Source organism: Barbatula barbatula (genome assembly GCF_947034865.1).
Source record: "Barbatula barbatula genome assembly, chromosome: 12".
Classification (NCBI taxonomy): Eukaryota; Metazoa; Chordata; class Actinopteri; order Cypriniformes; family Nemacheilidae; genus Barbatula; species Barbatula barbatula.
Window position 1 is genome coordinate 5643818 of NC_136775.1, and position 22779 is coordinate 5666596.

The window sequence follows — 22779 nt, forward strand, 5'->3', positions numbered from 1 at the left end:
CATTTCAAAAATGAAACGGGACAGCACTGTCCATGTCTCAAAATATTTCATCAACCTCTATGCATGACGTCAGAATAAATCATTATTTGCAATTCTTATACAGAAACCTTTTGTCATATTTGCCCAAAAGTTTTTCGTTGATTTCAAACATTCATTTTTAAGACGCGCTCAGCGCATCGAATATTCTCCGGATCAAAGGCGGATCAAATGAAACATATTGTTTACATTAATGCATTGCGTCATAACGGAGCAAACTAAATAGTGTTTTCTGTATTCCTGTATGATGTCTTCATTTTTTTAGATATTGACTATCATAAAGGTGATGGAACGACATGATCAATGATGTCCAAAACAGATATAATTCTGTATTAAGATAAACATTCAGGTTTAAAAGTTCCCGTGAAAGTAAAGTGTAAGCAAGCGCCCACTACTCTGTTACCTGTTCTGCCAGCCTTGTAGCAAATTTGTGTATTTGTTCAAAACCCCCTCCAGGTGTCTTTTCTGGGTTTGAGACTGACTGCTGTCCGACACGGTCCCCGATCCAGGACTGTACGAGCCGCTTCTCGCCTGTCTCTGTGCGGGATTCCCCCGATCCGTGGACCACTTTCCTTTACTGCTCGCCGAATGCGACACGTTCAATGTTTTTTCCATGTTTATTCCAAACTCGTGATCGTTCAGTGTGAGGATTCAACATCAAAAGCACAGTCCCCAAAATACTGTTGATTGTGATGATCGTTTGAGAAGAGAAGATGAGGAGAGATTAGTTTCATTTTTTCCTTGCTGGTGTGCCTTGGACTCTCTAATGGTCTTCTCTAGGTTTCCATTGGAACCAGCGTGTGGTCACTCCCCTTCAGCTCTCCACCAACGGGAATCCCGCATCTTTAACGCAAAACAGACGAACCCAATGTGAACGTGATGCCGCGCCCCCTCTCTGTCGTACGTGAGAAAAAAACCGTACAAAAATGCGTAAAAATTTAATGAATGAATAAATAGTGATGTTAGTAAAGTAACACTAAATAAGTACACGAGTACTTTAATATATGCAGCAATTGATACAGAAACACGTATATGAACAAACAATATAGAATTTTATACAAAATGGATTAAATGAAGACATTTTGTGCACCTTTAATGTTACATATTTATTTATATTCGTTTAATTGTTTTAAATGCATTAAACAATAATAACGATTATCTTTAACTAATAATAATAATAACCATTAATTGATTTTAATAATCCATCAGTATACTTGTGCTTCCTATTTAAAGGACACCTGAAGGGTTTTAGGAGAACCTATCTGCCCCATTGAGCGGATAGCTTGTTTCTTTCATAAATATATGAATCTAATAGTCGTATTTTCTTCATGTAAATCACCAAATATATGTAATTAATGTGATTATTAAAGAAAGAGGTTGCAACTACAACTCCCACGATGCATAGCGCTGGTTAGTGACGTGATCAAAGGTGGCCCGTCACGTTTCCTCCCACCAGCTCCGACAAACTGCTTTACTGACCGTACATTCTTTACTTAAAACATTCGGCAAGTTGTTGAAAGCAAAACTAGTTATGGCTGCTCCATTGAAAGTATGTATTGTGGGTTCAGGAAACTGGTGAGTATGCATGTTTAATGATTAGGTATGATCAACATATGTCAGTGGCAAAGGGATTAATGCAAAACATATGGCGAGAAGCTGTCATATCTCAGACACCAAAAGAACCATAAAATTGATATTTTGGATCAAATTAAGTGGTTACTGTCTTAACTGTATTGATCTGATCTGATCAGATGATGCATGCTGCAGAATATTCATTTGGCTGCAGAGGGCAAAGCAACTTCTTGGAGTTGTAAACCCTGCCTGGAATGACCGAGTGAACAGCATACTGTCGTTTTGATTAAAGATACTCTTATGTTCTCTTGTGCCAAGGGGCTCTGCCATTGCAAGAATTATTGGCTCGAATGCACAAAAACTGCAACACTTTGCGACTACAGTTAATATGTGGGTGTTTGAAGAAATGGTCAATGGCAAAAAGCTGTCTGAGATCATCAACACAGAGCACGAGAACGTCAAGTACCTTCCAGGTTACAAACTCCCGGAGAATGTGGTAAGTTTTAATGTGGCATGGGCTGGGACAAGGTGCAAGAATTCTATAGTATAGAAGTAAAGAAAGTCCCCAGTTGTAGTTGTAACTGACATCCATCCTCTGCTGTTTCAACGCAGTGACTCCTAATCCCTGCTCACTGCAGATCATCAGCCTCTACAATTACATTAAACTTATACATTATACAGTTATTTCAATAGCACTTAGTCTTTCATTAAATGGATTTTTAGTTTGTCTGTCGACTGTCAAGAGAAAGTTAAACACTTTAAATGTCACAAAGCATACAATTATTAATGATGTTATTGTAGTCTCGGATGTTATTGTAGTCTTAATCAGGGGTGCTTTAAGTGGCAGTCAGATTTATGTTTCTTCCTGCAGGTTGCGGTGCCGCAATTACGGGATGCTGCAGATGGTGCCGACTTACTGGTGTTCGTGGTACCTCACCAGTTCATCAGAAAACTGTGTGATGAGATGGTGGGCTGCATCTCGGAGAAAGCTAGAGGGATTACATTGATCAAAGTAAGAATGCCATGCATTATCTCAAATCGATGTTGTACTTTTCGAGATTTGTTTGTTTGTTCCCTCATGCAGGATTGACAGCGTCTGTGACGCATAGATAACGAGTATTCTTATTCCAGGAACTTATGGGTATAATGGTTGCTCTGTATGTACTTTGTGAAACAAAACGCATTTGGCACTTTTTGTTTTGGCACCATTTTCATAGTGGACCAACCAGACTCGAACAATAATAATTTGTCACAATGGATAATGCTAGATGATGCACGCTGAAAAATATATTTGTTTTGGCTATAACATTAGACCAAACGACAAACAATGTTTTGGTTTGTTTATTTAGCGTCCAAAGCGATCAGAACATATGTTTTCAACCTAAGACCTGGGCAGGATGCCCAGTACTGAATATACTGTTGAACTCACGGTCTTGATGTCTTTTTAAGGCTGAACAAGATGCTCCATCTCATGGGTAAAAAATGGCCCTCTGACCTGCTGGCAAACTCCTCACATGCAATTTATCTCCTGGTGCCTGTTTGTCTCCTCTGTTACTGACTGTGCCGCAGAACACTTCATCTCTGTAGTTACATTTTTTAGATTAATTTTCTCCGCTTCACTGTTTGATAAGCAGCCTAATTGAATTTCCCAAAGTGTTCCGTGTTTAATATTCCCAAAGATATTGACCCGTCTGGTTCCTCTGTTTTTTCTTCATTATTTTTTGTTCAGCTTTTGCTTTTCTCCTTATTTTGTGGGTCATTAGGCAGAAATGTTCCTCCAACAGCTGTGTTCCAGAGTTACAACCACTGAGGGAACAACAGTGTAATGCTACATTAAAACAGAAAATGATGTTGATTTGCTTCTCAACGTTAACTTCCTGTGTGTCTGTAGGGTATTGATGAAGGACCTGAAGGATTAAAGCTTATATCTGACATCATCAGGGAAAAAATGGGCATCGATGTAAGTGTCCTAATGGGGGCGAATATTGCCAATGAAGTGGCGGATGAGAAGTTCTGTGAGAGCACCGTTGGTGAGCAAGCAGCTGTCGTTCATGTTGGGCTTGTTTGAATTAAAAAGTGTTTACATAATTTTTGTAGCTACACTCATGTCTTATAAAACCTGTTTGGGACTCGTAGATATTTTGAGATATGTCTTAGTGGTTTTGTGTCCAAACACTCGAAGTCAATGGTTGGCGGTGTTCTTTGATCAACAACATTCTTTATAATATCTTATTTTGTGTTCTGCAGAAGAAACTCATATAGGTTTGAATTCCAAAAGTAAATTTTGATTTTTTTTACTTGAAAACACCTACAACACATGTCAAGTCAACTTTATTTATACAGACACACACAAACGCACAGGGATCATCAACTAGACCCACACACCCAAGATAAGGAGAGAGAAAGACAGGTCAAATATTAAACAGACTATAAAAAACACGTGACTTAAACACAGCTAAGTACCATAAAATCGAGTTATGAGTTGCTCATTCAAAATTTCAATGATTTGCAGGCAGCAAGGTTTTGGAGAATGGCCTACTATTTAAAGAGCTCCTGCAGACACCTAACTTCAGAATCACCGTGGTGGATGACGCTGACACGGTGGAGCTCTGTGGAGCACTCAAGGTAAATATCAGTCATGTCTAGATGCTCATCCCAGGGGAAATATCTTGAATCAGAAACCTGAGATGCGGGGGGCACGATTCACCTTGCACTGCTGAATTTATGTGATGCCTTCTAAAACACATGGTGATGTAAAGACAACATGAAATCACAATTATTCTGGTAACTTTCTGAAAAGCATTTTCCTGTTCTGGAGACGATTCATCAGCGCACATTATTCGAAAGAAATGGCGTTTGCTTTCATAATCTTTCATGAAAATTTAATCAGCAACTTTCAAATGTTTTTTTTTCCGCTGATGTAACATAGCTGACACGGGGAAAAATAATGAAATATGCAATCATCACACCCCCCTTTTTACAATCCAGCAAAACCCTGATGGATAAAATCTAGACCTGCTCTACATTATTTCTTACTGACTATTCAGTTTTACTCCGATGAAACAATCATTTGAAATGCATTGTATTCTTGATGTTAAAGGGATATCAGCTTTGGTAACCGAACAACTGCTGTACCCATTGACTTGCATTGGTTTTGTGTCTATACAATAGAAGTCAATGGGTGCCGCCGTTGTTCAGCTACCAACTACTAGCTACTATTTCTTCAAAATAAATTATTTCGTGTTCTGTATATACAGGTTTGAAATGAGGATGAGCAAATGATGAATTTTCAAACACAGACTATGAATGTATTTAATCAATAACAAATGTAATACCTCCTGCACTAGAACATTGTAGCGGTGGGCGCAGGTTTCTGCGATGGTCTGCTGTGTGGAGACAACACCAAAGCAGCCGTTATTCGATTGGGACTGATGGAGATGATTGCCTTCGCCAAGATCTTCAGCAAGGACGGCTCCGTGTCTTCAGCCACGTTCCTTGAGAGCTGCGGCGTGGCCGACCTCATCACCACCTGCTACGGAGGGCGTAACCGGCGCGTGGCAGAGGCTTTCGCTAAAACGGGAAAGGTAAGCAAAACCGACCCAGCTTCCTGTGTTTCTCCATTTCCCCGGTGGGATGATAATGTGTTTTCAATAGATTGAAGTAAATGTGCATTTACCACATTTGTGCTGATGCTGAAAACCGATTGATAATGATTTTTTCCCTCTCAGAGCATTGAGGAACTGGAGAAAGAGATGTTAAATGGACAAAAGCTTCAGGGTCCGTTGACTTCGGCAGAGGTCTATCATATCCTTAAACAGAAGAACCTGGTGGACAAGTATGTACTATCTAAACTGTAGCATAACCAGAGAAACTAACTAAAATAATCATTCTTTTGGACACTGTATGATGGTTGATGTATGTGGACCTGACTTGTGTATGTTAAGCCCTGGTCCTAACGTGGGCGACATGGGTTTGAGGTTTGGAAATGGATAGTTCACCCTAAAATTAAAATTCAGTTATCATTTATTTACCCTCATGTTTTTCAATATAGGCATATTACTCTTTTCTCTGTGGAGCGCAAAAGAAGATCTTTTGAGAAAAATCACCTTAGTTTTGTGTCCATACACTGAAAGTCAATAGGGGCCAGTGTTGTTTGTTACCAACGTTCTTCAAAATATCTTCTTTTGAGTTTAGCAGAACAAAGGAGGGTGAGTAAATGATGTAAATTTAAATTTTGGGGTGAATTTTCCCACCATTCATTCTCCTGTACATGTTAATATGTAGCTCACTTTGATTAAAGCTATGTTAATTACGGTAACAGTTCATCTAGCATGTCTAAAAGTTCTCACTCCAAGGAACATTACATTTTGCTTTTGTAAAAAGTAATGGGACACCAGTTTGTACCCTATTTATGGAAAGTGCAAGATACATTATACCATTCTTCATATAGCACACTGCCTCTTTGTGATTAACAATATATTTTATTGAAGCAAACTGGAAAGTCAATCGCTCACAGGCACAAGGTTTTCATCTAGATACGTTTTCAGCATAGGCCATTTGTGATGTCTTTGTCAAATTTGCATTGTTCCTCAGGTTCCCCCTGTTTACAGCTGTGTACCAGATCTGTTTCGATGGAAAGCCGGTTCATGATATGATCACCTGCCTGCAGAGCCATCCAGAACACCTGTAAAGGGTGTCCGTGGGCCAGATCCTTTTATATCACCATCTCCGTCCTCTCTCATCCTTCTACCTCTAACACTTCTCATTTTTTAGTTGTTACATTACTCTCTCTGTCCCAGTACTAATTCTAGGTATGTACGCTAATCGTTTTCGGGTCAAACTCAGGGGTTTGCTTCCAACCTTTTGATGTGACGGAATGTAGTTGACAAATAACTCAAAAATTAAGGGACTTTTTCTTCTTTAATTAATGCAAAGCCATGAATATTATTTACTCTGAGCCCATTTAGAATTCTAACTCTTTTTTTTCTGTTTGACTGCCCCCTTGTGGATGGTCCAAAATATCTTATATCAAACAGATGGGATTCAATGTCTAGTTAAAAATACCATGGAGGGAATTCCATACAACCACAGAATCTGACACCTCTACAGAAATGCATTGCACAAATTGGATGCAAGCCAACTAGATGGCCCCTTCATAATCTTTTAAGTGCCTGCAGCTAAAGTATGTTGCAGCTTTGTTCACTATACGTAGAGTGTCTCGGTCTAGTCATGTTGCATGCCATGCAGCATTGAAATACTATAATTGAGAATCCTTTGGTGCTTTAAGATCCTATAAAACCAGCATAATACCACTTAATCTAAAAATATTAAAGTAATTTCCCACAAGGGCAATGTAAATGTTTAGAAAAGCATATACAGTATTCAAATTTATTTATCTGCTGAAACTGCCATGTATGTAGTTCACATTTGTGAACACATAAAATGTGAAACAAGTATGATTTCTAATGTGAATATGCCTTCAACTTCTCACTGGTCCAGAGCATTTTTTGAGATATAGAATACTTGAATTCACTCTGGGAATCGAAAATCAAAAGATTTTTAGTTGGATCAATATCTTTATCCTAATTTCTCAGTAACCCAATTTTTAAGACTTAAGTGCATTAAAAATAAACACTGTGGGGACATGGCTGTCTGTTACACAGTATGACAGTACTTTTGTATCAGGTCACAGTTATATTAATACTAGCGTTACATACCTAAGCTTCAAGAATGCACTGTAATGCATAATATTTCAGTACGAGTCTAGCTAGCCACTAATCATTGACCTTCCAAGCAGAAGTCATTTGGAAAAACTGTTCAACAGTAAACACGATACCATGATAATCTTCAGGCGACCTTGAGATTTCAGTTTTATTTCGTTCCTCACAGCTAACAGTTAAATATTTGATCTGTAGTTCTACTATTAAAAGAATGGTTTACTAAAATCTGTAGATTTGTTTTCAGGAAAAGTGTAATGGGAGCAGCTAGTTTTGAATCCATAATGGCCTTCTCTAACAGCGTTATTATTCTGTAGTGCATACATCTGCTAGGTCATACACAAATGATAAATAAGCATGTATTTGTTGAAGTATTTTTTTCTTCATAGTGTTCATGTAGTACCCTGTCACAGATGAATAATGATATTACAAGTAAAAATAATCTAGTCATAGTGTACACACAATGTATAACACTCCAGTGGATTTGAACATTTATTATAAGATCATTACTAAATACATGTATTTTGTTGTATTAACCCATCCTGTAGTATTATAGATGTGATTATTGGTGTGTTGTTGACATTGTTAAGACTGAATGTTTATAAACAAATGCTGCTTTTCAAAGTAAACAAAGTCAGTGCACAGCCATTTATGCTGCTTCATATTTTTGCCATGTATAAATTGAACATGTTTTTTAAACAAAGTTCCTAAACTTTAACATGTTTGAGATCTAGACAGGTAGACTGAGATGTTGTAGGCACCCATGAAGAACTAAAAACAGTTTAAAACAAGTTACACTTATAATAATAATAATCATGTTTTATTTATATATTGCCTTTCCGAAGCTCAATGACGCTTTACAATAATGGCAAATAGTAGTACAAAGAGAGCAAAAAACATAGACATCAGAACTACAGTGTAGGACAACAGGCAGCACAATTAATGAGAAATAACCATCTGAAAATAGGTGGGTTTTGAATTCAGACACGTTACTTTCACAGCAGAGTGATCTTGGAAGGGAATTCCATAATTTGGGAGCAATGATACTAAAAGATCTGCCCCATGGAAGAAAGACGATACCGAGGGACAGCGAATGCAACATGCCACTTACAGCCAGTGCAGGTCGACTTAAATTGGGGTGATATGGGCAGAACGTTTGATGCAGGTGAGTATCCGTGCAGATGGGTTTCGAATGGAGGTGGCTGGTAAATCAATGAACAATGAATTACAATAATCAAGGCGAGATGAAAAGCAAGTAACCATTTCGGCATCTTTTACACTAATGAATGATCGAAGCTGGGCAATACGACGTAGATGATAAAATGGTGATGGCGTTGATATGAGACCAGAAGGAGAAGGAGTCAAAGATGACACCAAGATTTTGAACAGTAACTGATGGAGTGAGAAGAGTACCAGTGATCTTACAGACACAATCAGAAGGAATGTGGGAGGATTCATATTAAAAAGCTATAATTCCTAAACCTTCAGCTAATCTGAATATGAATACACTCTAAATAGAGATGAGAGTGTGCACTTTAAGACAATATCCACTATAAAACTGAAATTCGAATACACTTTGATACACAGCTAAAATAAAAAAATTGTCCTTTTGTCCAAATATTTATGGACCTAACTGTAACTACATAATTTACACTTTCTAGCAGATGCATTTATTAAGTAAAAACAAGGGATTTGTTTTAAACTCATGTGAAACCTTTAATTCCTGCAAACATTCAATTGTCTTTCCCTTGAGACAATGTGTAATAAAATCCTTGAAGTCCCATAATCTGGGAAGATAAAATACAAAAACCTAAAACATCCATGAAAATAAAACATGCACAGCTCCTTCATAGAAGCCATATATTTACATCGAATGGGTTTGAACAGGAAGTTCCATCTTATTGGCATTTCTCTTTGCCTCTTTGATTTTCTTATCATTATTCATTCCAGTGGTCCATCAACATATTTCCACTTTCTGAAGTTAAGGATGCTCCTGCAGAGGCCCATAATGATGCTTTACAAAATTACATTATAAATGAAGCTACATTAAATAATCATTCTCACGAAACATCTATTTTACACACAAGAATGGAGATCACGAGTTTTTAAAGGACCAGTTCCAGAAATATATTTGAACTGCACCTCAAACAACCTAGTCCTCATCCTCCTCATCGCCACCAAACGACAGTAGACTGTTGTTCTTCACTTTCACAACTGCCTTTAACTCTTTCTTTTCCACATCACCACTTTTCTTTTTCTTGCTAGAGCTGGCAGTAATGCCTTCAAATTTATCAGACGAGCGTTTGACAGGTTTCTTGAAGACAATCTTTCCATCCGCAGGAGGCTGCTCATCTGAAGAAGATGAATGTTTAAGGTTCTGATTTAACTCAAAAGAAATCTATGTTAACAACTAGCATAATATCATCTATTCATTGCACGTCTCACAAAGTTCTTCACCAGACAAAACATATTTGTATGACCAATCAAATAAACTTTATTAAGAAATGGGGTCTATATTATAAAAACGTTTTAACATTTTTATATGGGTAGTTGATTGTACATGTATACTATGGTGTGACATAGCAATCATTTTTTTGAAAACAAACTGTTAACAATATGCTGTTTTATATTATACATTTTGCATTCATAATTTTAAACAGCATAAAATAGATTCTTCTATTTTGGTACATTTAATGTACAATAGTACATTTAATAATTGTCATAATTATTTATTAATTAATTCATTTAGAGTGCTTTTATCCTCAGTAATGTAAAATACTGTAATATTATCAACCGTGATTTATTAAGAGAGCCATGCATGTGTTTATTACCTGTGTTTGAAGTCTCCTTCTCGTTGTTGACCTTCATAACATCCTCAGCACTGAGATCTCCCTTTTTCAGCTGTACGACCTGCGGCATCTCATCTTCCCGATCACTGCCACCACTATCATCATCACACTGCGGCATCTCCAGCATCTGTAACAACATTTACGATTCCATTTCTAATTACATTAAAAGGGGACATTCTAAAATGCTTAACGTTAAAAAAACGCTTAATGTAGCTTAAGGTACGTAATAAGCGACCAGTTTCTGTCAAACCCTCATTGTAATAATCACTAGCTGCTTTATAACAGAAAAAGGGAATAATCTCACGTCAAGCGTTTTCTCCCCCAAAAATCCATTATAAGGAAACAGCTTGATGTAGCTTAATGCACCAAGAAGTCATATTAAAAGAATAAATTGACCACACAACTTGTGAATAAATAAAGCACTCTATGAATAGGCAAACTTTTGAGCCCTGAGTTATGAAGCAACATCCAAAGTTTTAGATGAAAGCATATCTCTATAAGAAAAGTGCTTAACATGGGTTAATGGATGCATTTAGTGATATTAAAGACATAACTTACTACACACCTTATAAACCACGCACAATATGTACATGTGATCTGATGGGCCCTTTAACATTAAGGCAACGAGCTAAGTTGTACGTTAAGCATTTCCCATAGAAAACCATTATAAGAAAACGATTAAGCCGGACTTCTATGGGGGAGAAAACGCCTAACGTACAATTATTTACTTTGTGTGTAAATGAATGGCTCGTTCTTTTGGTTTATTACAAGGAAGGTTCGACAGAAATTGGTTTTTACTGCTCGTCTTTTAGGTACGTTAAGGGTTTCACGCGTTAAGTGCTTTAGTATGTCCCACTAAAAGTAAAGGCATTGTTTTAAAACCCAGTGAATGGCATTTGGGAAATTGACATGCGCGTTTGAAACGCCCGAGGTCAACGCCAAAAATGCTTTCTAAGTAGGCAGCGTACTATATTTTGAGACACATCCATGTTATTTAAAAATATACTCACTTTAGTCTCCACTGTAGGCCCCTCTTTAAAACCAACATCCTTCTTAAACTTCTTCAGAAAAGATGGCTCGGCTGGCTTTATCCACGATACATTACCCTTTTTACTCATTGCGTCTAAACAAAATGAAACCTAGTAATTCAAATGTGCTTAGTTGTTTAACAAGAAAAGAATACACAAGAATTTAGCGCGTAAAGTTTACGTTGGTGAAACGTCATCAGCATGCGTCTGTAAATGGCCAATCAGAAAGCATCTTTTCCGCTTTGACAGAACCCACCTTGCAACTAGTAGGAAGCGTCATTATTGCTTAAATGCAAAAGATGGGATAAAGTTTAAAAGGAAAGACGAATATGGGGTAAAGTGATGCTTTCACAGTCAAGTCTCAATAAAACCGAGCTGAAATGATGTTGCCCGGAGTGTTTTACGCGTTGCTGGCGGGGTTCCTGGCAGCTTTAGCATCATCTTCGGCAAAGTTATCCCTGGGTGCTGATCACCTGAAGGGTGTGTGTGAGACAGGACTGAAGATCTGGACAGACAGACAGGCGAGCAGTCGGGATCAGGGTCTTGACACCACAGTATGTGATTGGGTAAGAAGTCTCATGCATCCGAACCATAGTGAAGCATGACGGTTGTAATGAACGAGTTACCACCCAGATAGCACAGGTGCATCTGTAAGATGTCTGTTGAAGATCTGGAAAACATGTGCATCCATTCTAAATCATACACATCTTCTAGAGGTCTATATGACATCTGACAGCAGACGTCTCGGAGATGTAGGGCAGATGAGCAAACAGCATCTGTCAGATGTCTTGCAGATGAAAATGCAGACTTCAAATAGATGTCTGCCAGATGTATGTGTGCTATCAGGGCAAGATCATCCCTTACGAAAAGGAACTGTATGTTCTTTTCTACAGTAAAATAGCTTTATTGTAGAATTTGTAATAAAACCATAACAACCACAAATGTATCATTGGCTCACCACAGGAATGACAGTTTAACCATGATATTTGTAGTAAAACAATGGTAATACAAATGGTAATACATCTGCCCAAAACTCATTACAGTTACATATACCCCTGCGGCTACTTTGTGGTGGTCTTCTGTTCACCTGCAATGCCGTGATGTGGACGTTCTTCGCCAAAGCTCTGCGACACTCATCATCCTCAGCCCGGGCCACTGTGACCACCACTGCCTCAAATTTTATCTCCTCTGTGAGTTTTAATTCAACATTTTATATATACAGTGGGGGAAATAATTATTTGACCCCCTGCTGATTTTGTAAGTTTGCCTGCTTACAAAGAAATGAAGGGTCTATCATTTTTACAGTAGGTTTATTTGAACTGATAGAGAGAGAATATAACAAATTAGGGGAAATTTATAAATTAATTCGGATTTCAGTCAGTGAAATAAGTATTTGATCCCGAGCAAAACATAACTTTGTACTTACTGGAGAAAGACATTTCTGATAGTTGGTCACCAGGATTGCACATGTGTCAGGATACATTTTAGTCCACTCATCTGTAAATATTAAAGGTTTCTTCGCTGTCTCTCAGCAAATTGGAGTTTTAGCCTCCTTCACAGATTTTCTATAGGACTAGGGTCAAGAGATGATTTAATGAGAAGATTTTCATGTCAAGATTTAATGTGCTTCTCCTTAAGCCACTCTTTGGTTGTCTTGGCATTATGTTTTGGGTCTTTGTCATGTTAAAGGCACATCCACGACCCATCTTCATTGATCTAGTTAAGGGGACCAGGTTCTTGCCCACTATTTTATGGTAAATGGGCCTGTCCCTCAGCCCCTCAATGCGTGGATGTCATTCTGTACCCGAGCAGAGAAAAAGCCCTAAAGCATAATGTTTCCAACACTGTGCTTCTCTGTAAGGATGGTGTTCTTGGGGTCATAGTCAGCATTTCTCTGCCTCCAAAAACAGGAGTCTATTTTCTTCCCGTTTGACCACAGCACTTTCTCCATAGCCTTTTCTAAATCATTTGATGTTCGTTGTCAAACTTCAGACAAGTTAGGCCTTGAGCAGGAGGACCTTACAGGTGCTTCAGGATTTCAATCTATTGTGCTAACTGTGGTCCCAACTGTCTTGAACTCATTAACAAGCTTCTTCCGTGGAGTTCTGGGCCAATCTTTAACCTTTTCCATGCTCATCTTTACCTCATTGGTAAAATCTTGAAGGGAGCTCCAGACCAAGAACAATTGATAGTTATTTTGTATTTCTTCTATTTCCAAATAATAATAAGTTATCGCACCAGCAGTTGTCTCCATCTAACCAAGCTTCTGTCTGTAGCCTATTCAAGGTTTGTGCAGGTCTACAATCCTGTCCCTGACATCCTTTGAAACGTATTTGGTCAAGGGAGGTTAAAATGAAAAGATACAGATTCAGTTGGCAGGCATCATTTATATACATAACAAGCTGATTTAGGAGTACTTTCTTACAGTGACAGGACTAATCTGTAGTCCATATAGGCACATGACCAATCTGTGGAGCCAGAATTCTTGCTGCTTGGTAGGGGATCAAATACTTATTTCACTGACTGTATATATATATACATATATATACTTCAAGGTTTTACGCAGTATTATTGATTTAGCATTATCTATCTTTTGCATTTTGTCACCTCTTTTCTAGGCATTCCTTGGACATGTGATCTTTGGGGAAACACACGCCTCGTTATGGTGGGTTGGTATCATATTAACCCTAACAGGGCTTCTTGTCTTGCATGGATCAACTCATCAGGCTTCACAGGAAAATGTGTCTGAGAAAGATGAATAACAGAACAACACAGAGCAATCCATAGACCAAATAAACTGATATATCCATGTTGAAGTTATTTAAATTGAGTACATATTTCTTTCTTTCAGACTGTTTAAAATGTTTGGAAAAGAGTAATTTTATCATTTTGTGTTATGTAACATGAAGAAAATGTATATGTAAAGCATACGATTCGGTCACTTTGTGCCTACAGTCATTGACATATTATTTACTGCATACTTAAACAATCAGGAGCTGTGCCTTCTAAGTATGCTTGAACTGTTAATACTTTGCAATGGCAGGGCCTAGGCTCTAATATTGGGAAGAGATTAACAAAATGTAATGTAAAGTAAAAAAGTAGATCCCGCCCAATTTTTGACTGCTAGAAATGAGACATCATATTGATTGCAGGGCTGTGCAGTAAATCGAAAATTAATTGAAATTGTCAATTTTGGCCTTCATCAATTACAAATTGTGCCGCATTGCATTTAGCAAGGATCCTCTCTTTTCTTGTAGTATAAATCCACAGCGCACACCTTTCCTTTACAGTGGGTCAGCTGTGCTATTTCTTTACATTTATTTTCAATTAAATTCAGAGTTTTTTATTTTCTATGTTGATTTAAAGGTTATTAATGAGTAATCTGTCGTAATCCAGCAGCCCTAATTGATTGTAACTTTTATTATTGAAACTATAAATATGTGATCATCATAAACCTTTCTGTTTTTTATCAATTCTGCTAATATGTACACAGTCCTCCTGATGCATGTTGAACAGTTTCTCAAATGCTGAATCTATTTAGTTTCAATTCTTAACTGTTTGTTTCAATCTCAGGTATTGTAAAATCAAATCTGTTTTGCACTCTTTGGCCCGAAAGAGGCATTCAAACAGGAAGCAGTGGCTGATGTTTTTCCCTACACAACATGTCTGACTTGTTTTACATCTTTCATTTAGATGCCAGTACAAATAACAAAACCGTCTACCTTTTGACATACTGTAAAGGTATTTGTTTTACAATGCATATCTGTGCAACGCTTGAAATACACCAAACATGCACTTGTCTTCGAACATAACGTTTGTCAGGTAGCATCTTTTACGCAAATTATCTGTTTTTTTTAATAAAATGGATTTTGATCTCATGAAGGCTGGAGTAGGAATGTTTTTTGTCATTAAATGGTCCCACTCATCTGGTCTGAACTTTTTAAAAGGACTTAAATAAGCTGCCAAATTATTAATATTTATTTGTAAAATAATTATGAAAATCCAAGACGTCGGTGGTGGTGGAGTGATTACATAAAAATGTCAGCTGCTTGGAAACCACTGACCTGTTTATAAAAGGGTTAATGTGGTTTTAAGGGTCCACCTGTAATCAAACCTATAAAATAATAAAACAGAAAGTTTATTTGATAAAAGCTGAAGTTTTATAAAAGCTGAAGTTGCATAGCCATAAAAACATCAGACAAAGAAAAGTTATAAAAACAAATAATGGTACAAAAAAGATAAAATATTAAAGGAATCAGACAAACATCATAGAAATATTATTCAGTTGTTAAAGTTACAGCTCAAACATGGTTAAACCAAAAAACAAATCAAACTAAAGACATCACTGCTCTAGGAACACCACTTGTGTATGAGGAAGCATATGCTGTGCAACAGGAGCTCAATCAAATTCCAGAAGATCATAAAATTGTGATCACTACAGAATAAACAAATCCATGACATCAGAATATTTTTGGTTTTGGTAGGCACTTAGGTACAGTACATACAATATATTCTAGTTTAAAAGGACATTAAAAACAAAAGTCCAAGTTAGCCAAATATCCCATTTTAGTCTTCATGGTTTTCTTGAGCAGCAAATACATTTGGATCTAATGAGATGCCAAGGGAATCTCAATCACATCCTCCTCAATGATTTCACCCTGTAGAAACACAGGAACATGACCCGAAGTGTCTTTCTGGCATGTGCAGTCTGTGAAAGGGCTAAACCAGGCCACAGATAGAGGACCCCCAAATGCTGACTTCATAGCATCCCAGGATGAGATCTTCTCCCACGCAGGGTCTTCACGCTTTAACCTTTCAATGCCCTGCAACAAAAAAAAACTTCAGTGACTCCTGCAAGAGATTTTAAATTTTGCAATCATAAATAAATTGAGAATAACATAAACGCTAGCTTAAAATCCATCGACTGAAAAAGAAAGCAAGTGGTTATGATGGTGAAAAGGGTAATGGGAAATGAATCATTACACATGCACCTGCGTGATTTTGGTGTTTATTTTAACTGGAAAGAATGGTTCAAATGTTTTTTGCATAAATTACAAGCACGTCGCATGCAGCATGCCTTGAAATTCTTAATGATCTCTAAAAATAAAACAAATTTTTAAATAGCATGCATTCAGGCAGTAAGCACATTATGTGATGTTGGAGCTGATGGTTTGAACTGCATATACCAGCTTACCTCCATCTCATAGCAATCAAACAGTGACATCAGGCCTAATTCAACACTAAATATGAATTGTTGATTTTTTTTAATCCATTTTAATTCCCAAAAGCATCTGAGGAAAAGAACTATTCATAACAACAAGCACACAAGGGAAGAGATTATACAAAATAAGGAAAAAGTTGGTTAGTGAACAAAGCAGAGAGAAAGTGGACAAGACAGATAGAAACCGTTAAACATTTGGAGTTTTTGAGAGATTACAAACAATACAGTTGGTGATTATGCAATGTTAATGGAAATGTATCGGTAATTTTTCCTTTAGTGCTATTTTAGGCTGTTTGTCTGAAGGCAAAGACAGTCCATATGTGGTTTAGCATTTAAGAATGCAATATTAAAGACCATAGAAACAATACGGTGTTGAGACAAATAACTCTTTCAACATCCAACGCTTTTCATGTTTTTAATTCACCCTTTGTCAAAAGAACGATTGTCTTTTATACACTTGAAAATCAAGTAAATGTCTTTCATTCATAACAAAAATGTACAGTAATAAAATGTAAAATATGAATTAAAACAATGGCAACATGTGGTAAACCAGAGAATATATTCACAATATGCCTGTATACTGTATATAGATGTACGTCACACAATTTCCTTTTGAAACCAACTAAATGAAGTAAACCAACCCCAAACATATAAATTAAAAAACGGTATATACTGTATCATAAAGAGTGTACATCTTGGGGAGATATGGACATTTTAAGTGATACGATTATTATAAATTGTATCTATAGTTGCAAAAGTGGCCAAAATAATTAAAAATTTGTAATATACCATAAGCGTAATATGTCATCTTGTGAATAGTTATCAGTGCTCTTACAGTACATTCAGTACATTAGTTACCAAGGCAAGTTATATGAAGGGACAAAAATGTAAAACAAGTTTCCAAGCACTTCAAAAGAAAGGTCAACATTTTTTTAATTTCTAAAGAGATAACGATAGTGAATATATTAGCATAAACTGGCTTCTATTATTTCCACCATTATTCCTTTTTATTTCCACATAGCCAGGCAGAAATGCTAGAGAGATTACCACATGAAAAATGTATAGCTTCAACTTTCTTTTTTAATAAAGATGAATGGAGGAAAGAATCATCAGATGCACAACCATTTGTTCCCTAAAAGAAAGAAATTTGCGATGATTTGGGTAAATGGTTCGCTCAGGTCAACAAACAAATAAAAAGACGCTGAGGCATTAGTTTAGGTAGGCGGTCCGAGTGGACTCCAGTCTCTAGCTTAAAGCTTCCTGAACTCAGACCACATACTGGTACGGATCGGCTTTCCCGTGTTCGGGTGTTGAAAACGGGCTAAACCATGCTATTGAGAAGGGGTGTCCGAATACCGCCTTCATGTTCATCCATTTTGTTTTTTTAGACCATCTTCTCTCTTCCTTTTTCAACTGCTCTATGCCCTAAAAACAAGAGATAACCGACACTTCAGAGTGTGTGAATGTTACGAAATAATAGTGGAAATGTGAAGAACAACTGACTCCTTCCATAATAACATTTCAAAACTACCAGGTGGACCATATATTTTTTGTCATGAGAAACAATTAAATGGTGGACTGTTTCAACAGAATATGCAAGCAAACGATGCAACGTAGTTTAAACCAACTGAAGCCATATTATCAACACCATCTAGTGGACACAGTACAGTCCAATCCAATCCAACAAAAGGAACCAGAGGGCCGAGTCACATAACATCTCACTTGTGAAAAGATCTACTTACATCTTTAAGATAAGGACAAGCGTGGATTGTGTTTTCTAGGATATAGGCAGTCTGCTAGCAGTTTGCTACGGAGTGACACAACTTACCCCACTCCATCCTAAATTTGTATGATAACTAAGTGTCAAATGTATGCTACTTAAAGTTAAACTTGCTTTCATGCTTGATTCATGTATGCAACATTTTGGGTTGAAAAGTTTCACAAATTCATAAACAACAAGATCAGATCAGATGATGACGATTACCACAACCTCTTCCATATTCACTGCTGCAGAAAAAAAACGTTCTCTTACCGTCTCATCTGTGCAGATGGAATGGATTTGGGTGCCAAACATCACAGAGGTGAAGATGAGGAAGAGGAGGCTCTCAAAGCACAGGAGGATGAGGAGGATGACAGTGGCCGGGGGGGAGAAGCTACTGCACTCTGGGGTCAGGAGGGGAGAGGGAACACATACACGCGGGCTTAACACAAATACACAATTAAGCCTACCTATACAACATACTATCTACTATATATACCTAACGACAACTTTCCTGGAGGTCAATTCAGTTCACAAAAAGAGGGTGTAATATCTGGCAACACAGTATCTGTATTTACAGCTGGAAACGTGACAGATTTGTAAAGAATCTAGGTACACACTTTGGGTTTTAACCAAGATTTTTAACAGCTTAGCGTGCAATATACCAGTGACCTGTTTAACACCACCCTGTTTATTTATTTATTTGGGTCATGCAACAGTTTTATTGCCATATACGGAAGAAATTCGTTTGAAAAGGGTTGTTTTCTATTTACACAACCTTCCAACACTCTTAATATTAATACTCTTAAAGTGATAGATCACCCGAAAAATTTAAATTCTGTCATCATTTACTGGCTCTCTTGTCATTTCAAACCTTCATGATCTTCAGCAGAACACAAAAGATTATATATTGAATGTTGGTGACTGCCGATGAGAAGGCATTTGCACGTAGTCCATTTATTATTAATTCTCTTATTGATGTAAAAATTCATCAAGTGACCAAGTGTTAATATTAATCCCAAAATCCTTCGTGTTGGTTCGTTTCATATATTATGTTTTAAAACCAGCACATAACTAAACTACATGCTTGCCATCTCACCCTAAACCTTTTGGTCACTGGGGTCAAATTATCCATCATATGCTAGCTTACTTGTCCAGTCATCTTCAAAACAGTATAGGAAATGAAGAACCACCATGACTAGGGCGTGCAGAGAGATGAGAGAAATGTACATCTGGAAAACAATCAGCATTGGAAGTTAGGGTTCGTTTCAGAGGACTGGAATGGAAAATAATAACGTAATTGTGATGTGATGTTTTTACATTTACATTTAGCAGACGCTTTTATCCAAAGTGACTTACAAAGTTCGGGGAGCAATTCAGTTTTTACTTACTGTGAAAAGCACAAAGTACTTCTGGTTATTTTCCCCGACACAATTGTTTACCCAAGGACAGTGATGGTCCATCTTCCGTATACAGCGCTTGCAGACACTACAGAAGAGTGAGGAGTTTGGAAAAAAAGGGTGGAGAATAGACAGAGATGTACAAATATTCAAACACTGGCAAACAACTGAAAGACAAACTTCAGCTTAAACAATAATTTAAAGATAGATCTTTCAAAATTATTTATAGAATAGAAAAGAATGGTAAATAGTTTTGTGTCATTTCAAACTGTTCTTTTAAATACACTGCTCAAAGAAATTAAGGGAACACCTAGATCACACTGTATTAGATTCTACAAACACCTCCACAGAAAACAAACATTTGGTTTGAAATGACACGAGACTAAAATCATTTTGAACTTTGACTTGCAGCAAGGAAATTAATCCACACGCTTTTCTCTCACCTGCAATGGTGAGCTCTATCTGGTTTAATACTGCAGCATTTGGGACATTTGTAAACCACCTGGCCTGGCTTCAGCTGTAAGCTCTCGATGTACTCTTTAGTGGCGTTTCCCTTTGGCACAGCTCCCTGAAAAAGCAACAACATCAGCAACCTTTTATAGTGATATGCAGTCTTCAGAATAATTAACCAGTCACCACGAAAATCAAACACACCGGGTCTGAGCACATGGCCCTGAAATGAGACGCCAGGGCGAAGAAGGCCAGGCTGTTGAACAGGGTGCCATTCACAAGGCTGTAGGTCAGGTTCTTGGATGGAATGAGCATGACGAACAAGACGACGAAGTCGGCGAAGAAGACGAGAAACCAGGTGATGACCGCGCACACGATGCCGCAGGCATCTTTGATGAACCACATTTTGTTCGGCCGCTCATGACACGGTGGAAGACACTGAGCGGGCTGCAGGCTGTTGGCCTGCCTCTCGACGTCCCTGAAGCGTGACACCGGAGTTCTCATCCTACCACAGAATTCTCATTCTGTTGGGGTAAAAGATTCAGAACAATTCAGAATCAAAGTTATGAAGTAAAACCATCACAGCATTTGATTTAATGGTCATAATGGGAATTGGGTTTTTAATGACGATTATAAGGGCATGTTTGGGTTCTACTGGTCGAATGTAACCTGGCGGATGGGAACCGATCACCATTAAATCTTCCAAAACACTACATTTAACATCTACACTACATCTCCACCATTAAAACCCATTGTATAATGGTTTTAATGGGGAACAGCTGATAAACGGTATACAAATATTTGTAATAGAAATCTGCAATAGCAGGGCGGTGTAAATATAGTCCAGATGGTGAACAGAAAAATGGATGTTTAGGAGACACAGAAGGTCATATTCAGTGGACGCAGCAGTGTGGAAGCTGCAGTCTAACACATACAATTGCTTGACCACAACCAACAATGTCAGTAGAGGACAGACTGTAGTTACAGTCCTTCTCATTTCAACCCTACCCAATCAATACTACATCAAACTTTTATGCCCATGAAATTCCCATCTACTCCAGCCGATAAGCAGCTGCATTCAAACAGCCAAGCACTGTTCAACCATCCATCGGTCTACAAAACAGTGGGTTTCTCAAAACAACACCTAATGACTACCAACTCAGCACATGGTTTCACCAGTAACGTTAAAGTCAGTGATCATAGCGCAAATTACGCAAGGACTGTACCAAGACATAAATATTGCATTTGGATGTTGGATTATATGGCTATCATATCATAAACATAATAGTGAGATAGAAAGGGCTGCGGTTTCATAACAACACGTTATCATGTAATAATACTTTATTAAATATCCCAGATATGAACAGGAACCTGAGCCAAAGCGATACTTACATTTGTGGCGACATGGGGCTCCTCGCGATCGTTCGCCAAACCGAGGCAGAGGCGATATGGATCACACTAGGGAATATGTTAGTATTGTAACAAAAAATGTACTTATTAGATTGACAAAAACATTTTAAAAGGGTTAAAATGCAGCATTTTTTCGTCCCGTGTCAGCTCCCCTCCCACTGCGGCCAAGCCATCCGCGGGTTGAAAATACACTGTCAAGCCAAAGCCACTAGATGGAGAGCCTGCAACGGCTAATGCTAGCGCCGGAGACCAGGGGCTGTTTCAATCGATGTCAAAGGAAGATACGCTACACTGAATAAACAGCTTTTGTGAGGAAATTGTTATTTATTTATGGCATCGACTATCTGTCAATTAAAGTTCAGCATGTTTTACACCGAACGCTACTTTAAGTTAGGGACATATGTAGATTATATAAGTTAGGGACTAGGATGCATTTTTTGTTTTTTTACTGTGGCATCAGCCACGTACAACACTGCCATGATACTATTGGCTGAGATGCCTTCACGTGATCCACGTTAGGCCAAAGATTATAGAAGCCCAAGATGCGAAACTCTGATATCTTTTTGGAAGTCTCAGCAGCAGACGGACCGCGTGCTTGGACACACAAACAATTTGTCTTGGTGACAGATGCTTCCAGTGCACACACAGGTTTAAAATGTGACAAGGCACAGGTAACAAAACGTAAAAAGAAACACATTTGCCAAAGGGGACAATATTAGTTGGGAGGGATTGTGCCAGTGATTCACTCAGCAGTCCGGACTATCTTGATCACTTTTTGATGCTGAGCCGAACCAGACAGTAATGGAAGTGCAGAGGACGTATTCAATGACTAAGTAGAATTGTAAAAGCAGCTCCTGTGGCAGGTTGAACGTCCTCAGGTGGTGAAGGAAGTACAGCTTCAAGTACAACAGTCAATATGAATGTCCCACTTCAGGTCCTGTGAGATGGTGGTGCCCAAGAACCCTGAATGACTCTACTGCGGCCACAGTGCTGTTCATGATTGTGAGTGGGGGTGCCAGGTGGTTTCTCCTAAAGTCCACTATCCTCTCCACTGATTTTAAGGTGTTTAGCTCCAGGTTGTTATGAATGCACCAGACAGCCAGCTGCTCAACCTCACTTCTGTCAGCAGACTCATCACTGTCCTGGATTAGGCCAATAAGTGTAGTGTCGTCTGCGAACTTTAGGAGCTTGACAGAGGGGTCGATAGAGGTGCAGCCTCTAACTACCCTATTGAAAAAAACAATGGAAAGAAACCCAATAGAGACAATTACAAAAATGTTAGTGGTTTCCAATAATAAACATTATGAACCATTAGCTTTGTCCTTTGAAACTCATTT

The 22779-nt window shown here is 38.0% G+C and overlaps 5 protein-coding genes across 8 annotated transcripts in view; 2 read left to right on the top strand and 3 right to left on the bottom strand.

Moving 5' to 3' along the window:
- Window positions 1–859, bottom strand: part of osbpl10b (oxysterol binding protein-like 10b) — a 33093-nt gene extending 32234 nt beyond the window's left edge. The window contains exon 1 of one of the 2 annotated variants that reach the window (XM_079469599.1): window positions 440–859. In XM_079469599.1, coding sequence (XP_079325725.1) covers window positions 440–651 — 212 coding nt within the window. In that variant the 5' untranslated portion in view covers window positions 652–859. The remainder of the gene's footprint in view (window positions 1–439) is intronic. The other variant, XM_079469598.1, reaches the window with a different exon arrangement.
- A 570-nt stretch (window positions 860–1429) lies between these two features.
- Window positions 1430–7973, top strand: gpd1l (glycerol-3-phosphate dehydrogenase 1 like). The gene is made up of 8 exons (XM_079469830.1): window positions 1430–1611; window positions 1927–2104; window positions 2480–2620; window positions 3500–3638; window positions 4121–4233; window positions 4956–5192; window positions 5337–5443; window positions 6202–7973. Exons 1-8 carry the CDS (start codon window positions 1568–1570, stop codon window positions 6296–6298), a joined length of 1056 nt encoding a protein of 351 aa, XP_079325956.1. The 5' UTR covers window positions 1430–1567; the 3' UTR covers window positions 6299–7973.
- Window positions 7974–8800: 827 nt separating this feature from the next.
- kiaa1143 (KIAA1143 ortholog) lies at window positions 8801–11829 on the bottom strand. 2 transcript variants are annotated; one of them, XM_079469834.1, is made up of 4 exons: window positions 11459–11829; window positions 11185–11297; window positions 10157–10301; window positions 8801–9677 (listed from the first exon to the last, which is right to left on the bottom strand). In XM_079469834.1, exons 2-4 carry the CDS (start codon window positions 11290–11292, stop codon window positions 9478–9480), a joined length of 453 nt encoding a protein of 150 aa, XP_079325960.1. In that variant the 5' UTR covers window positions 11293–11297; window positions 11459–11829; the 3' UTR covers window positions 8801–9477. The 2 variants fall into 2 exon arrangements, with proteins under 2 accessions (XP_079325960.1, XP_079325959.1); XM_079469833.1 differs by having other exon boundaries at window positions 11384–11463.
- On the top strand, window positions 11583–15082 carry tmem42a (transmembrane protein 42a; the record flags this gene model as incomplete). The annotated part of the gene is made up of 3 exons (XM_079469832.1): window positions 11583–11768; window positions 12246–12392; window positions 13821–15082. 3 exons carry the CDS (start codon window positions 11583–11585, stop codon window positions 13962–13964), a joined length of 477 nt encoding a protein of 158 aa, XP_079325958.1. The 3' UTR covers window positions 13965–15082.
- A 238-nt stretch (window positions 15083–15320) lies between these two features.
- Window positions 15321–22342, bottom strand: zdhhc3a (zDHHC palmitoyltransferase 3a). 2 transcript variants are annotated; one of them, XM_079470178.1, is made up of 7 exons: window positions 21425–22342; window positions 20237–20556; window positions 20026–20150; window positions 19574–19670; window positions 19333–19414; window positions 18456–18586; window positions 15321–16025 (listed from the first exon to the last, which is right to left on the bottom strand). In XM_079470178.1, exons 2-7 carry the CDS (start codon window positions 20534–20536, stop codon window positions 15810–15812), a joined length of 951 nt encoding a protein of 316 aa, XP_079326304.1. In that variant the 5' UTR covers window positions 20537–20556; window positions 21425–22342; the 3' UTR covers window positions 15321–15809. The 2 variants fall into 2 exon arrangements, with proteins under 2 accessions (XP_079326304.1, XP_079326305.1); XM_079470179.1 differs by having other exon boundaries at window positions 15347–17848.
- Window positions 22343–22779: the final 437 nt, after the last annotated feature.

What these genes read in the sequence shown, in the direction of transcription:
- kiaa1143 (XM_079469833.1), bottom strand. Translation starts at nt 11,405, where the DNA reads ATGCTGATGACGTTTCACCAAC. An exon ending in GCTGATGACGTTTCACCAAC is followed by an intron (nt 11,298 to 11,383) that starts GTAAACTTTACG and finishes CATTTTGTTTAG; the next exon opens with ACGCAATGAGTAAAAAGGGT. An exon ending in GAAGGAGACTTCAAACACAG is followed by an intron (nt 9,678 to 10,156) that starts GTAATAAACACA and finishes CATCTTCTTCAG; the next exon opens with ATGAGCAGCCTCCTGCGGAT.
- gpd1l (XM_079469830.1), top strand. Translation starts at nt 1,568, where the DNA reads ATGGCTGCTCCATTGAAAGTATGTATTGTGGGTTCAGGAAACTG. An exon ending in ATTGTGGGTTCAGGAAACTG is followed by an intron (nt 1,612 to 1,926) that starts GTGAGTATGCAT and finishes TCTTGTGCCAAG; the next exon opens with GGGCTCTGCCATTGCAAGAA. An exon ending in GTTCTGTGAGAGCACCGTTG is followed by an intron (nt 3,639 to 4,120) that starts GTGAGCAAGCAG and finishes AATGATTTGCAG; the next exon opens with GCAGCAAGGTTTTGGAGAAT.
- zdhhc3a (XM_079470178.1), bottom strand. Translation starts at nt 20,536, where the DNA reads ATGAGAACTCCGGTGTCACGCTTCAGGGACGTCGAGAGGCAGGCCAAC. An exon ending in GATAGAGCTCACCATTGCAG is followed by an intron (nt 19,671 to 20,025) that starts GTGAGAGAAAAG and finishes ACTCTTCTGTAG; the next exon opens with TGTCTGCAAGCGCTGTATAC. An exon ending in AGTACTTTGTGCTTTTCACA is followed by an intron (nt 19,415 to 19,573) that starts GTAAGTAAAAAC and finishes ATTGTTTTCCAG; the next exon opens with ATGTACATTTCTCTCATCTC.